The 15,542-nt window shown below is 30.8% G+C and overlaps 3 protein-coding genes across 18 annotated transcripts; 2 read left to right on the plus strand and 1 right to left on the minus strand.

Annotated features, from left to right (window-relative positions):
• The first annotated feature begins 1,506 nt into the window (after positions 1–1,506).
• LOC121116588 (cytidine deaminase) lies at positions 1,507–6,817 on the plus strand. Of its 4 annotated transcripts, none has more exons than XM_040710855.2 (3): positions 1,507–1,645; positions 6,092–6,341; positions 6,488–6,817. In XM_040710855.2, exons 2-3 carry the CDS (start codon positions 6,105–6,107, stop codon positions 6,698–6,700), a joined length of 450 nt encoding a protein of 149 aa, XP_040566789.1. In that variant the 5' UTR covers positions 1,507–1,645; positions 6,092–6,104; the 3' UTR covers positions 6,701–6,817. The 4 variants fall into 4 exon arrangements, with proteins under 4 accessions (XP_040566789.1, XP_040566793.1, XP_040566806.1 ...); XM_040710859.2 differs by lacking the exon at positions 1,507–1,645 and adding an exon at positions 4,556–4,705; XM_040710872.2 differs by lacking the exon at positions 1,507–1,645 and adding an exon at positions 5,664–5,794.
• LOC121116532 (maternal effect protein staufen) lies at positions 6,745–8,634 on the minus strand. 10 transcript variants are annotated; one of them, XM_040710831.1, is made up of 2 exons: positions 8,492–8,634; positions 6,745–8,032 (listed from the first exon to the last, which is right to left on the minus strand). In XM_040710831.1, exon 2 carries the CDS (start codon positions 8,023–8,025, stop codon positions 6,970–6,972), a length of 1,056 nt encoding a protein of 351 aa, XP_040566765.1. In that variant the 5' UTR covers positions 8,026–8,032; positions 8,492–8,634; the 3' UTR covers positions 6,745–6,969. The 10 variants fall into 10 exon arrangements, with proteins under 10 accessions (XP_040566765.1, XP_040566746.1, XP_040566739.1 ...); XM_040710812.2 differs by having other exon boundaries at positions 8,460–8,627; XM_040710805.2 differs by having other exon boundaries at positions 6,745–8,070; positions 8,460–8,627.
• A 972-nt stretch (positions 8,635–9,606) lies between these two features.
• LOC121116615 (uncharacterized) lies at positions 9,607–14,098 on the plus strand. 4 transcript variants are annotated; one of them, XM_040710887.2, is made up of 7 exons: positions 9,607–9,971; positions 11,998–12,286; positions 12,358–12,527; positions 12,590–12,643; positions 12,709–12,879; positions 12,945–13,249; positions 13,506–14,098. In XM_040710887.2, the coding sequence occupies exons 1-7, from the start codon at positions 9,801–9,803 to the stop codon at positions 13,579–13,581; spliced, it is 1,236 nt and encodes a 411-aa protein (XP_040566821.1). In that variant the 5' UTR covers positions 9,607–9,800; the 3' UTR covers positions 13,582–14,098. The 4 variants fall into 4 exon arrangements, with proteins under 4 accessions (XP_040566821.1, XP_071743840.1, XP_040566829.1 ...); XM_071887739.1 differs by having other exon boundaries at positions 12,382–12,527; XM_040710895.2 differs by having other exon boundaries at positions 12,382–12,527; positions 13,734–14,098.
• Positions 14,099–15,542: the final 1,444 nt, after the last annotated feature.

Consider the following 15,542-nt stretch of genomic DNA (forward strand, 5'->3'; position numbering starts at 1 on the left):
ATATATAACACACCTCTTAACTTCTGTAGAATTATGTTGAAACATCTTAATGTCATTGAGATTCCCATACTTATTGAGTCGGGAATCTTTCTCTAAACAGCGAAATTGCTTGTCACCATATTTGAATATTGCTCTTGCAAAGATCTAGGATCTCAACACAAATAAATAAATTATTAAATGTTTTCCATACTAGGTAATTATAACCTGTTTTACTGAACACAGTAGTTAAATGTAATAATATAATAATACGATTGTTTTAGTATTAATTGAAAAAATAATAAAGTGTCAATGATATTCTTCAAAATTTACATTCCCTATTTATAAGTTCTCCGTTATTTTATTTTTTTATCTTATTGATTTATTCAGTCTTATTTTGGACATGCAAATGTTATTTTGGTATTGTTGTCATCGAGTAGAAATTTCAAAATCCTTCCTATTAATTATTAGTTGTAGAACTATTATTGGTCTGTATTACAAACTACTGCAATCACTATGTAAGTGGAAAATCTTTAGAAAATTTGATTTCCCGAGTATTATTCAAATTAATACTATGATATATATCTCTTTCTGGAGAAATAAGTAAAAATCACAAGGCAACAGAGGCTTATTCAATGCATCATCTTCAGTTCTGTAAGCAAGATCAACTCTATATCAAAATAAATAACAAATTAAGATCTAGTTGTAAGTTTATTTTTTTTCACATGAGCGCTTCATGTTAAGAAAAAATAATATCCACTTATTTTTAATATATAACTGATTTCTTCGGTATAATGATTGTTTTTTTTATTATAAAACTATGTATACCAAATATTAAGATAATGGTGTATATCCCCCATCTAGAGAAAATTGAAAAATATTCACAAATGAATTAGCTCAAACTTACAACTACAAGGCAACTAATAGTAATAGTAGTCTACCCTATAATTTTCATAAACGTAGATAGATGTTCACCCATTTTTTATCTATTGGAGGTCTTATTTTTTTGGTAAAGTCCTGATTATCCCAAGTTGTATCTGACTATATAATTAACATAATGTGTTTGCCATTGGTGTAGCCTAATAGATTATTACATAGTATTGCAAAATGAATCAACATCAAATATATTTATGTTATATTTTTTGGCTATGTTGTAATTCGGCAAAGTGGCTTTCTACAATAAAGTTTTTGGCAAATTGTCCTAGAACCATTGTATTTTATTTTCAGCTGTTTTCATTAATTTTCATAAGTTGACTCTTGTATGATTTAGTAGCAGCTAACACTGCGCATTATGAAATAAAAAAAAGTATTACATAGGATTTGGATTTTTATATTAACTTAAATCAATCAAGCCCTCCTTTATAATTTGTGTCATTTCATACTCTGTCATTCATACTAATTTTGATAAAATTATTACTTCAATGTAAATAATAGTTAATAACTATTTTCTAAATAATAGTTAACTATTGGCAAAACACTAGCTAACATATGTTTTTTTTTAAATTGTTCCTTTCCTTTTTGACAGTCGAGGTTGAGAGCGGATAAAAAAGCGAGTCATGATGGTCTATTATAAAGTCCCAGAAAAAAGACAGTATTTAATAAAATTATGTAACTAAGTGTCTGTTGTTTTATACTTATTTTTATGGTTGAGTTATAAATTATATTAATTGTAAGTATAAATTATATTAATATTCATGGAGCGTTTTCAATTATTTCTTAAATTTCATAATAATTGAAGGAGAGCCCTTCTTGGGACTCATAGTTGTTATTTTTACTACACAAAATGAACAAATTTCCAACAAATTGTAAGAAAACTTCATCAAATGACTTTAAGTATTAAAAAAACAACTAATACCTTGATTGAACTCTACTTGATACCTATGATAAACAGTGATATTTGAATTAAATCAAATTAATAAGTACTGAAAATTCCTTTAAAATGTCTAAATTTGTAAGGGAAAAAAAAGGTGGTCGATTAAGTAAGACTAGATAATTACAGAAAAATATGTTATTCTTTCCATTTTAATTCTTAATTTATTATCTAAAATACATAAATAAAATTGTATAACGATGTAATAACATATTTTTAATAGATATTAGGGTTATATATTATATAATCAAATTAGGCATGAGATGTAAACATTTTTGATAGACAATAAGGTTTAAGTCGTTTTATTTTTTGGTGCAATGAATACTAAAACAATTTGTTTATCTAGACACTACTAGATACAACTTTCAAATCCAGTAGTTTACTATTTTCCTTAATATTAATGAAAAATAGGTTTTATTGTTATATAACTTGGTTGTTTAGGTCCCCAAAATGGCGGGCATCAACAATGCTGACGTGACATGAAAATGCTCTCCAACCTCACAAGGCTTTTTCCACCCACTTTTTTTTTTGCTCTCTGGACAGTATGTTGGGAAACCACGAGATCTTTTACATGGGCCAAATGTTATAACTTCCCAAACTTTCATTATTTGATTGATTGTTATATATAGTACATTTATAGCTGATAAGTTTTAATGGAACACTGAATCCATAACTGGATTTTATTAACACAGTGAAGGTAAAACTTGATGGAGTTATGTGTTATAATAATTATAAAAATATATAAATCCATATAGCATGGGATCATTTTAATCATAATCAGGCTAGGAGATTGAGTGGAAAATGAGCCCTGTTCATGCGTTCCGTTTATTTTTTTATCACTTTCCTATTGTTGTCGAAATACATTAATACTCCAGGAGCAAATCTAAAACTAAGTAGGGAAATGACGACCACGTTGCTAACTTTATTTCCTAATTTAGTTGGCTACGATAATACTTTTTGTACATAAGGGGCGCTGAGGGTATCGTGAACTACTCTTTAACACTTCGTTACCTTGATCAAATCACGCACCCTTTTATACGGGGGGGGGACAGAAAAAGCCCCAAAATCAGTTAGTAATTAGACAATTCTTCAAAACTATGGAATTATAATTTAATAAATTTTGGAAGGGTGTTCACAGATTTACAAGACATAAATATTATTCAACCAAACCGTTCAGAGCACAGATTAAAGGAAAAGAAACAGAAACATCGACAGCTGACCAAAAAAAAAAATGTGTTAGTAAGGTAACGGAAAGATAATCAATTACGGATAAAAATTGGATACTTCACGAAGAAAAATGATAAAATAACGTCATCTGCATTTCTTAAAAAGTGAACTCTCACTGCGGGAATTTTTTTTTTTCGTAGCCAACTAAATTCAAACAAAAATTGGTCACCTGATCGTCATTTCATTGACTGAATTAAATCTATTTTTCATATTATATCAATTGATATTTATGATTACCTATAAAATATTTTCTATCATAATTTATAAAATATCATTAAGCTTCATTAAGCCAGACTCGAAAATCTGAAGATAATTATACACCACTTGGTAAATGCAATTGCAATCATATCGTATAAAAGTCCACAAAATATATGTTTACAAAAAATACCTTGTTTAGTCTGAATCTGGATTTTACTTAATATTATAGTTTTCGATATCAACACCCTTTAAGAAAAATAAGAATTAACCAATTACATGCAAAACTTATAATAGATTGGTAGCTCATAGCACTGTAGATATTATCTAATCCAGTTACAGTCCCTCCAGCCCACCCCCTACGGACACCTCTGGCATTGCTATGTTTAATAACACGTCTTTGTTATATTAGAAAATGGCTATAATTTGAAAATGCAGCTGAACAAGTTAGAGCTTGTCTAGACGCCATTTAGTTAACTATTCTATTATTATTATTGGTTGTACATATACATAAATTTGAGGATCTTTTTTGTTAGCAAGGTATCCCGCTAACACAAAAAAACCCTATGTATTTTATTGTCAGCTGTCGATTCCCTCTTCTCCGTTTATATGTCACGCCCATATCATAATTTATTCTTTTTCATAAATACACACAGTAAAAAGTTATTTTACCCTTATGCTCCGTTTCCAAAAAAACAGGAATACAATTTCTTGTTGATCCCTCGTCGTTTATATAGTATATATATTGGCCATTTTATTATTTCTATGAAATTTTTTTGGCTATTTCTTCAGAGAAATAATATAATAACTTATCATAACTATTCTTTTAATGAAATATTACTAAGCAACATTATAATACAGTATCAAATCAAATACTATGTAGATTTTAATAATATGTAATTTATTTTAAACAGGGTAAATAAATAATACAAAAGTGATGGTTTGCGAATATATAAAATATAAATAGCGGTTGGTATGATTAACTTATTTAGCTAACTACCAGATGATTTCGGGCCTTTTTTCTGTTTCTTTTTGGAGGAAAGGTTGCTTATACAATAAAGATAACGACGTGTTAGTAGTATAATTTTTGTAGCATTGGAAATTATTTGTACATACTCATAGTTACTGTACCTAGTAGAATGTATATACTACCTTACTTATTAATTCATATAATTATATTCAACTATAATAAAAAGATCGATGATTAAGGCGCACATGCTTTATATTTTTGGATACAATTTTCATTTTCGGTTTTTATTCCTAAAAATCATTTCATAATTCAGTTATTTGCTTTCTGCGTTACAGTGCGTTAAAAGTTTGATATTTTCTTATACCAACCATATTTATTAACTGTTGTATTGATAATCAATTAATTAATAGTTAGAGTCAAGATCTTCTACCATTCCTATTGATTTTTGTACTCTATAATATTTACCGGTAAGATCAGTTCAAATATACATTTTAAAATAAATTTTTTTTTAATGTTTGCTTTAACGAATGATTAATTTAAGTAATAGTAGTCCTCTTATACATTAATTATATCTAATTGCCCATTTAAAGCTTTAAACCAAGTAACGAAACGAGGACCCACATAATCAATAGCTGAAAAATGACCTGGTGCACAAAAACTTTTTTTGTGCACTAGAGGCACTGTTTAATTATTATAGGATAGGAATTATCAGGTTATCTAATATCTTATACTTTTTAGAAGTTGTTCATTCGAGTCCGGAAGACGGAATAAGCTGAGGTAGTGAAGATTTTTCAATATGGAGGTTTTTTTAACCCACTATTTTGTTTATTCGAGTTCATAGATGATGATGTTTATTCTCCATTATTTTTTCATTTATCATTAATGTAAGAATATATATTTTATTATTAATCTATGGAGTCCAATTTCCCATCTCTGACAATAAATGACCATTGTTTCTTAAATAATACATTTATTATTATTCTAATAACAATGAATACGTAAAAATGTATATTTCTCTTTGGTGGGAAATTCAAAATAGGAAAAATCAAAGAATAAATTAATTTATTCTTTCTCCTCAGCAATTCTTAAGTGTGAGGCGTGCTTCATCATTCATCCCTCTTAATTATAATAGTCTTATATAAATTGCAGTCAATGACTCCTTAGGAAGTAAGAAAAATAACAGAGTGACTTCATATGAAAAGCGACATCTTCCGAAAAATGTTAAAATGCTCCACCATTGTATTGTATCTAGTTCCTCACATTCGCGTTTCGTTAAATTATTTTAATTCTTTATACCCGCCTAACTTTTCCAAAAAGTTAAATTTTTAAATTATTACTAAATATAACTCAAGACAAGTTTTATTTTAAACACGAAAAACGCATTACATGCTAATTTGCTATATTAGAGTTTTTTCCATTAAGTCTGAGAGTCTCAATAAGATTAAATGTGTGAGTTTGATTTTACATAAGGATATTAAAAAATGTATATCAATGTCAATTAACCAAGTTATATATTTCCACATCTAAATTATATATAATCTGTAATTTACCTGTATGTAAGTATACAAAATAGGTTCCGTGTTTTAAGAAAAAAATACATATGATATATTGTAGGTACTACGGTGTGTACCGCTTAGCTTAAACTAGCTATTTCAAAAAGAGCAAGGCCGCTTCAATTTTTTATGCATATATATATATTGTAGATAAATATATACTGACATCACCCAATAGATTATATGTATATTGAGTATTCTTATTAATATTCCCAGAATAAAGATACTCTAAAAAGTAGTACTATTAACAGATGGAATTTGGATATATAAATAATTCATTTCTGTCATTTTTTATTACAGATTTACCAATAATATGTCGTCAGAAGAAGTGATTGTCGAACTATCAGTATTATCCCAAAAGGATAAAGAACTTTGTTTGAAAAGTATGGAGATGAGGAGTGAAGCATACTGTCCATATAGCAAATTCTCTGTGGGTGCTGCTTTGAGATGTGCCGATGAATCTATCGTAGCGGGATGTAATGTTGAGAATGCATCATATGGATTGAGTATTTGCGCCGAAAGAACCGCAATCGTTAGCGCAGTGGCATCTGTACGTATATAAAAAGACATTTATCTTCCTAGTTGGATTAATAAATATAAATAAAACAATAATTGTATAATAAATATAGATTATAAGTTATATTAAGAAGTTGTTAAATATTTATGTCTTTTTTAATTACCAATTAATTTCCTCAGGGAAAAAAGGAATTCACAAGTATCGCGATCTCAGCAGATCTTCAAAACGATGAATTTGCTTCACCTTGTGGTGCATGTCGGCAATTTATGGCAGAATTTGACCCAAAGTTACCCATATTCCTTGTTCGTCATGATAGCAAGGTTTTAATAACTAATTTGGAGAGATTGCTTCCTAACGCCTTCAGCCCACAGAACACTGATTTACCGTTTTAATGAATAGACCATATATATAATTAACTATGATGTATCTAAATGCATAAATGTTAACTCCTTGTATTCATTTTACTTAATTTAACAAAATTGCAAAATATAAAACGTATACTAGAACAATCAATAATCATTATTTATAATTCAATAAACTGCTATACATACAATTAAACATAAATCCCACTATGGGGGATAAATTCTATAATTAGAGAAACTTTTGAATAAAGAAACAAAGTTTCTATAAAGAAATATTGCACAATGACCGAAACAAAAGGCTAATTACTGTTGTTATTAGACTTCATCTCATTCTCAATAGAAGCCCATGCAGTTCCAGCAGCTTTATGCTTCGCGTCTTTCTTTGTCATAGCTGTTCCTTCATACTTTTTTCCAGCCACCTCAACCTGTAATGTAAATTCCACCTTTTTTCGATAAAAACCTCGATCCGTTACACAAGACTCGATAGGTTTTTCAGAAATAGTCGTAAAGACAGGTTCAGGCCCTTTGATCCTTTTGCAATATTCGTACAATTGAGATATGGGATTATCTTGTGAGGGATTAGGTAATTTTGGTTTATTTTCCACAGATGACGAGCTCGCATTTCCTTCCTTATTGTTTCTGTTAGGTTTCTTTTTTTTGGCAGGTCGTGGATGATTTTGCCATGGAGATCGAACCATGTGTGGAGGATACATCATAGGATTCATTCCATACATCATGGGAGGAGGATACCCCATCATTTGAAAGGGATGCGCTCGTTTCTTTGCCTTAGGTAATTTGTCCAACTTCCGTGCCATGTCTTCAGCGGCTTTATTCTTAGCTCCTTTCTTGCTATTAGCAGATGCTACCACCGAAATATCTCCTATTTTTAAGCACCAAGTGAACACCTTCATATGTGGAGGACCTTCCTCCGAGACCTGTTCCCATTCCATGCTCCAATTTCGCAATTTTGATTGTTCGTTACAAAAAACTATGGCGTTGCGACCCTCTAAAATCTCTTGAATGGGCTTTTCTGGAGAAGCATCTTCTTGTTGTTGTTCGTTAGGTGCCTCTTCCAGCACCTTTTTTTGTGAATCTTCATTTTGCGAGGGAGTTGAGCCAGATTTCTGAGATGATGTTGTCGCTGATGGTAGAGAGAGTGAAGGTGGAGGGACTGGGGATGCAATAGGAACTTCATGCCGCTTGGATTCCCTTACTCCATTATAAAATGTTTCGAATGCTCCTGTTTGAGTGTTGTTTTCAAGTGTGCAACCATAGTTCCATGACGGAAAGTTGTATCCACCGCCACCGCCTCCGCCGACACCGTAGTTGTTCCTGTCACGGCGCTTATTATTCATATTGTGTCTTAAACAATGGCTCTTAATGTTATAGCTTCAATTTCACTGGGAAAATTGAAAAATCGTGTTTGAAGCAACAACACCAATATAAAAACTGAATTCATGTCTCATTAATAGAGTAATTAAATTTAATAAAATATAAGCAATGCTATTATATAATTATTCGTACTTTTTGGTTATAATCACATCTGGAGACTGTCATAAATGATTCATCAAAAATTACAACCAGAACCCCTTCAGTTCATCAAAGAAGATGTACTTATAAGGGAGTAGGAAATGAGTCAGTGAAACTACTTAGCAACAAATACAGGTCATTTATGAAAGCCTTAAGAGTCCACAAATTCAAATGAGTTTTTTTAACCTTTGACAGATCTCTAAAACATTTACCTTATTATCTTTAAAATTTTAATTAGAAAATCAGATTTTTTTAATACTATGTAATAAATAATATGCGACTAATGAGGACTGCAAATATTGACGGTGAAAGGGACGAGAGTCATCCTACAACCTTTGACAATTTCAAGGAGTCTTCGACTTTCGAGAGCCTTCCTGGAAGAATCCCTAAGTAGTTAGTAGTTGGATAGAAAGAGAAAAATCACAGAAAGAGAGAGAAAGAATAGAACATGGGAGCCAAGTGACTTACATTCATTTTTAATAGCCATTATCAAAGATAAGAATCTTACATATTTATAATTAAAATATTTAAAAAACCTGGATTAATTATAATTATATGCTTTCAGATGGTATTTAGAAGAAATACAAAGTACTGAGTCCTCTTTAAAAATATATTCCCTTTATAGCATCATTATTTGACGTATTTATTTAATCCAATAGCATAAGCTATTTATAGAACATCAAATTGAACTCATCTAAAAAACAATACTTAGATGATTAAATGAATATCTTTAAGATATTTTTTGGAAAATTAACAACATTTTGCTAATTATATTATATTATAAAATCCTCTCCTTCCTAAAAACATCATATTTTTTCTTTTCCATTTTTACATAATATTTTATTAAAGATACTAACTAAATTCATTCGAAATGTCACAAATCACAATATTAAGGAAATGTAATTAATTTTTGATTAAACTAAGAAAATTACTCATTTCGCAAAATATCTAAAAATAATCCAAAAAAACAACATAATTTGGCCAATTGCATGTACGCGTCAAAATGAGTCAACTAGTAGGGCAGTCATGGTTTAATGCTATAGGCAGTCACAAAGAAAAAAAAATAATAAATAAAAATAGGCGTCGTGTGGGCGGTAGTAAAAAATATAGAATATTGCTAGCAGATGTATGGGAAATGGAGGCTAGTTTATCTGCCACGAGAATTAATAAAAAGAACTACGGAATGTTAATTTTACAAACTTTACTTCTTATTCAGAAATAATGTATAAATTTAGTAAAGTTAGTATTAGTAAATTTTTTTTAGACGTTAGCTAAAGTTGTTGTTTGCTGTAGTGTAGGTGGATAAGGGGATGTGGTTGATATGTATGTGAATGAATTCAAAAAGTATTCCTAAGCCCTTTAAGGTGAAAAGAGAGAGAGAGAGAAAAAGAAGGGAAGAAAGAATCTGCCGTGGGCCGTGAGTGAAGGAAGACTACTACTGGCTACACTCTACAGAAAAGAGTGAGTCTTAGAGGCAGCAATTCATAGCTTGTTTGTATTTTATTAGCTCTGCTCAACGACAAAAGAGACCATCCGCGAAAGAATCCATCATTCCATCGAGTTCCTGTTCTGTTGAGGTGTCACCTGTTGTGAGTGAGAAATGAAGATTGTCAAAGGAAATAAGAAAGTCTCTGCTGGAGACGCTCGTAATCGAATTATATCAAAGAACCGACTTCATATCAAGGATGCTCGGGATGCCCTGGTCAAAAAGGCCAAAACTACGGATGCAAGAGAGAAATTGGAGAAGATTCGCAATTTGAAAAAAGGAAAAGTACGGATCCCTCTCCCATGGTTTTTATGATACTTAAATCCCTGTCCTAAGATCCATGAGGCGTCTTAATTGTTAATGAAGGATTACTCAGGATAATCCGTGTCTTGAATAGCGCGGTGTGAGTGCATGTACACTGTGGATATGGCATTGACACGCCGGCTTTGATTGAAAAGGCAAAAGCTCCCTTTGGCGAGGGGAGGCTGTACATTGTACATGATACAAATTTGAATCGCTCATTTCATAACTTCTTTTATAAATATGGTTTAATTGGTACTCTATCTATAAATGCTCCCGAAATTGGTGTTTTCCCTACGATGAGCATGACGTTCAACATGATGCAGCCGAAGATCTTTGATATTTCATCTTGCTAGTCACTCTGATATTTTGCCTTTCCATTCAACGAGTATTTTTAACGGATCTTAAATTATGTAGAGTATCACTTAGACTCTTATAATGATCTCGCACTTGTTTTTCTATAAGAAATAATTATTATTTACAACAAGTTGTTGAATCAATTAGGATTGATTAATATAATAATCACTAACTGAAGCGGTGCTACATTTTCACTGAAAATGTGAGCCAAGTCATACCGTATGTATATTTCTTAATATTTTGCTTTGACATTTCATTTCTCGAACAAACGCGCAAGCAACAATTCCTACCTCAACCAATTATAACTACATCGACGATTTTTTCTTCTGTGAGTAGTTGTCTTCTAACAACAGAACTGGATCAATAATGACGCATAAAAAGAGAAAGAGAGAGGCATGGATGAATGGAACGATGATCAAAAGGATGATGATTCTATGAGAAATAGGACGAGAACAATTTTTTTGCCTATGTCATCTCTTTCAAAATTTTACCTTATCGCTATAAATTATTAACCGATCAGATGAGAAAGTCCAAATTATAGCATCATATAATTCGAATATCATCATTGCTACTTGACAACATCTGATTATGAATGGTATTATTATATTTATCATCTCATTCATGTTCTTCCATCCATTAGTTGAATATCTGGTTATGAATGGTGTTGCATGAATAACCTTATTCAAATTCAACTTAAAGCCTTTTATAGTCTGGAAATCGTGGAGAATCTTAATTTCATGAATTGGAATGTAAAGTGGTATATCTACTAACGTTTAAAACTTATATTATAATGGGATCTAATAGCATAAAGAATGGATCGTAATCGTCATAAGGAACCCCCTGACCCGAAAAGTTTCTTAAAGCGGATACAACTACCTGCAGTTTTTACTCATCGTCTTCGTTGATCTAATTTTGGATAATTGGTGCGGAATTACGACGTTTTGTTTCGTGGTTGGAGAGAATGTCTCTTTTTATCAATAGAATCTACTTCTAGACATCTATGTTATATCCAAAGCAATGTGTTGTGGCATTAGAGCTATTTTTGTAGTTTTATCTTGATTAATCGATCCGATCCATCTTCACTGAAGTTTAATTCTTACTCTTGTATAAGTAAAAATGCTTCAATTCTTAGTTATTTTTCGGTAACGTTTCTCTTGATGCTCATATTCGATAGCTCATTAAGGATCGTTTCGTTTTAACTTTTTTTTTTTTTGATGGAATGATCAATATGTATCTGTATATTTTTAAAGTGGATCCTCACGTAACCAAACTAAATTCTTGCTTAGAGTTTTTGCTTGTACTTAGTTTCTTATTTACGCTGTCTACTCTGGAATGAAAGGCAAATTATGTCTTCTGGCTAAGACGATTCCTTGAAAGTTGTAGCTCTTATTTGGAATTCACCAATCTGGGGAGCATTTTGATTCCAACAACGTTCTTGTGGTATCATTATTTTCTTTTAAAAATCTGTCATTAGTAAATGAAATGTTATGAAGTTTTAAATTAGTATATATAAGCATTCCCTTCTGCTGTTGGAATTCGTGATCTTAGGATTCCTTTTCTTTGAATATGTTTCATATTCAAGTTACTTCTTTTTTTATTATGACTGGATTCCGAAATTACTTATATTTAACGTTATTACGATTCCTATTATTAGCTTGATGTGAAGAAAAGTGCAAATGGAGGAATTACGATAACAACAACCAAAACTGGCAAAATCCTTCTTACAACCTCCAAAAAGAAGAATCCAGCTCCACAAGGTAATGGTGTTGCTAAAACCATTTTAAAGAAGAAAAAAGAAGTAAGGCCCATCAAAAACTTGACGAATAATGTCAGAGTTAGACCAACTGTCAAACCTAAGCAGCAACAGCAGCAGCGTCCTGCCAAGCAGGTTCCCCTAACACGCACTATTCGTGGCCACATGACTGAATCTGCTCGTCTTGATTGTAAGTGTATTGAGTTACATATTACATTTATGATAAATGTATATATATAATTAATATTTTGAACATTTAAGATGAATTAATGACTACTCGTGTAGATCCCGTCATCCTCAAAAGAACTGTACGGCAAAATATAGCTAGAGAAAGATCTCCCATTGATGAAGCGCGTTTTTACCGTCCAATGTCTCGTAGATCTCCTGAAATGGATTATTATGATTCACGGTCAAGACAAAGTAGATTAAGGGTAAATAATTAACAAATATATTATTTAAAAAAAAATAATCATATTAATTAAATAATTTTCAGAGCCCCTTAACCACTAGAAGTGGCCGATATGCATCATCTCGTCTTCCAATGGAGGTACTGGTTGACTTGTGTCATTAATTATGTATAGTATGCTTATTTATTTCTTTCTGTATTTTTAGAGACACGATCGCTCAAGATCACCTTATGAATATGTTCCAACTCAATTCAATTCATCTAGAAGAAATAGATATGACTTTGATGAGACAAGGAGAGATAGTCATAATCATAGCCACAACAACAATCACATGCATAGAGATGACGAAATAAGACACCGTAGGATGTATAAACCCGTAAGTGTAAAAGAAAAAAAATCTTCATTATGGAGTTATAAATAATCTCGTTTATAATATTATAGGAAGACAATAACCGAATTTATCCAGGGAGTGGAGGAAGACAAGTGAACGACAATATGTCGAATAACTACGTTTCTCCTCTTCAGGGAGCAAAGGTCATTGTTTCTAATCTTCACAACGCTGTTACTCAAGAGGATATTGTAGAGCTATTTGGGGATGTCGGACCTTTAAAAAGAGTTAAAGTGTCGAGTCCTGGTGCTGCTGAAGTAGTGTTTGTCAATAAGGAGGATGCTATGAAAGCTGTTGAAACTTACCACAATCGTCAGTTGGATGGAAAGGCAATGAAGTGTCAGCTTATTGGATCTAAGTGAGTTTTAGACAATTAATAAATAACTTATCTCTTTCTCTCCGATAAATTGAGTTGATAAATTTAATTAATACCAACATCTTAAGTGAAATATAATAAAAAAGACACCTTTCTTTTATAAAAAGATCAAATGTGTGCTCAATTTTTTTTTGTTCTCCACACTTAAGACTCAACTGGTTTGATTTTACATAAGATTTAATTAATTAACTATGTATTATCTAAGTGTCATTCATGGTCTTTAATTTTATTTATGTAGACCAAATATGGATTATGCGACCGTTGTGAAGGATAACTATCGTAGGAATGTTCTTCGTATGGGGCATTTCAATTAGTTACTTTAAAAAAAATATATGTATATTTATATATATATTTTTCCCCCCCGACTCTTTTTCTTTTTTAAAGACAAAAACTTGAAAATTAAAGTATCATCTCTTTATCGAAAGTGCAACAAAAGAAATTAAATAACTTTTATCAACTCTATTAGTGGTTTAACTGGTAATTATGGAGATGAGCGCTCTTCTAAGATACCAATTCTGCCCGAGATGGGAGCAACTTATGGAGCTCTTTTTGATAATAGAAAATAAATACAACGAAACTTTTACTCTTCATACCATTAGTTGTCGCACTACTTATAATTAAAATTACTATTATATATGAAAATAAGAGAAGATTACGAACATGGAAAGACTTATATGTATAATAATTTTTTTGTAAATCCATTACCCATTCATTATGTTATCTTTGAGTGTCGTATCGCAGTTTCTAAGTTTTCTTTATAAATATTGTAATTAGTTATCAATGAGTTCTTTTTATTTAACTGTAATAAAAATATATTTCTAAAAATGACAATTTTAATCGCGTTCATTAATTTTTATTTAATGAATTCATGTGGAATATTTATTTATGTGATCCGTACTGTCGAAGGTTACTTTTAAGTTAATACATGTTTATAGTGGAGATAAATATTCTATACTTTTTCGTCATTAATAAAAGATAATATTTGGCCCCTCAGCACTAAAGTAGGCTTATTGATTTTTCTACAAATCGTGTATGGGTTACATTAGTATTCTTCAACGAAATAGAAGTAGTTTTTCATCAAAAAATTATTCCAATTAATCCTTTGGAGGCCCCAAAACTTAAAATTAGCAAAAATGAATTGTCACAATTAAATAATTAAAGACTGATCAATTCTATTTAAAAGGGTATATCAGCGTCGAATTAATTATCTAAAGTCGAATGAAAGTTTTAAACAATAGCAAATATTTTCTGAATTTCTCTACTCATCTCAAAAAATTTAATAAGAAACCCATAATTGACTTAAATAAGTCTATGAAATATTGAGCTGTATGTATATATTAGACATAGAATGATATCAAAATATTTTCCGATCTGATATGAAAAAATATTTTGTCTTGCCGGTGAATAAGAAAATCAAAATGAAAATCCAACTCAATTCAATTCATCTAGAAGAAATAGATATGACTTTGATGAGACAAGGAGAGATTCATAATCATAGCCACAACAACAATCACATGCATAGAGATGACGAAATAAGACACCGTAGGATGTATAAACCCGTAAGTGTAAAAGACAAGGAGAGATAGTCATAATCATAGCCATGTGACAGGAAAAAAATTACCACAAATCCCACTACGTATATAAGGTGGAACTACTCCAAATTCCAATATCGATCCTCAATTATACTTACTTTTTTAACTCGTCATTGTGAATCTCCGTCTTTTATGAGGAGTTACTACTTTATATTTAGATGTTCTCTTCTCAAGAATTAAATAATAATGATAGCTTTGGAAAATAAAAAAAACCTGTTGAAATATCCAACTAGAAAAAGCTGCCCCACTTTCCAATACCTATTTTAGCAAGGTGTTGGATGATAACAGCTTGTATTTTATGCACCTCTGCGTATAACTGATTACTTCGTTTATTTAATTTAAAATAATTGATTATGAAATGACCATGGGGGTATTTAGAGCTTGCTGGCTAGACGATAGAAAGGACAGCTGACAACAAAATATTTGAAATATTTATATAACAACGAAATCAATGAAAACATAAGATTTGCTCACAAATTTACTCAAAAATCTCTCCATCCATCAAATATGGAAAAAGCATCTGTACAACATGCAGATAATTTTTTCCATGAATCTACAGTCAATGTTTTAATTTATATATGTATATAAATGACTGATTGATACATTGAATTTTTTGTCCATAATTAGAAAGGTTTTTGATATATGTAATGCCAAAGATAAGTTTTTTTAGGAATAAAAACGGG

Source organism: Lepeophtheirus salmonis, chromosome 1 (assembly GCF_016086655.4).
Source record: "Lepeophtheirus salmonis chromosome 1, UVic_Lsal_1.4, whole genome shotgun sequence".
NCBI lineage: Eukaryota > Metazoa > Arthropoda > Copepoda > Siphonostomatoida > Caligidae > Lepeophtheirus > Lepeophtheirus salmonis.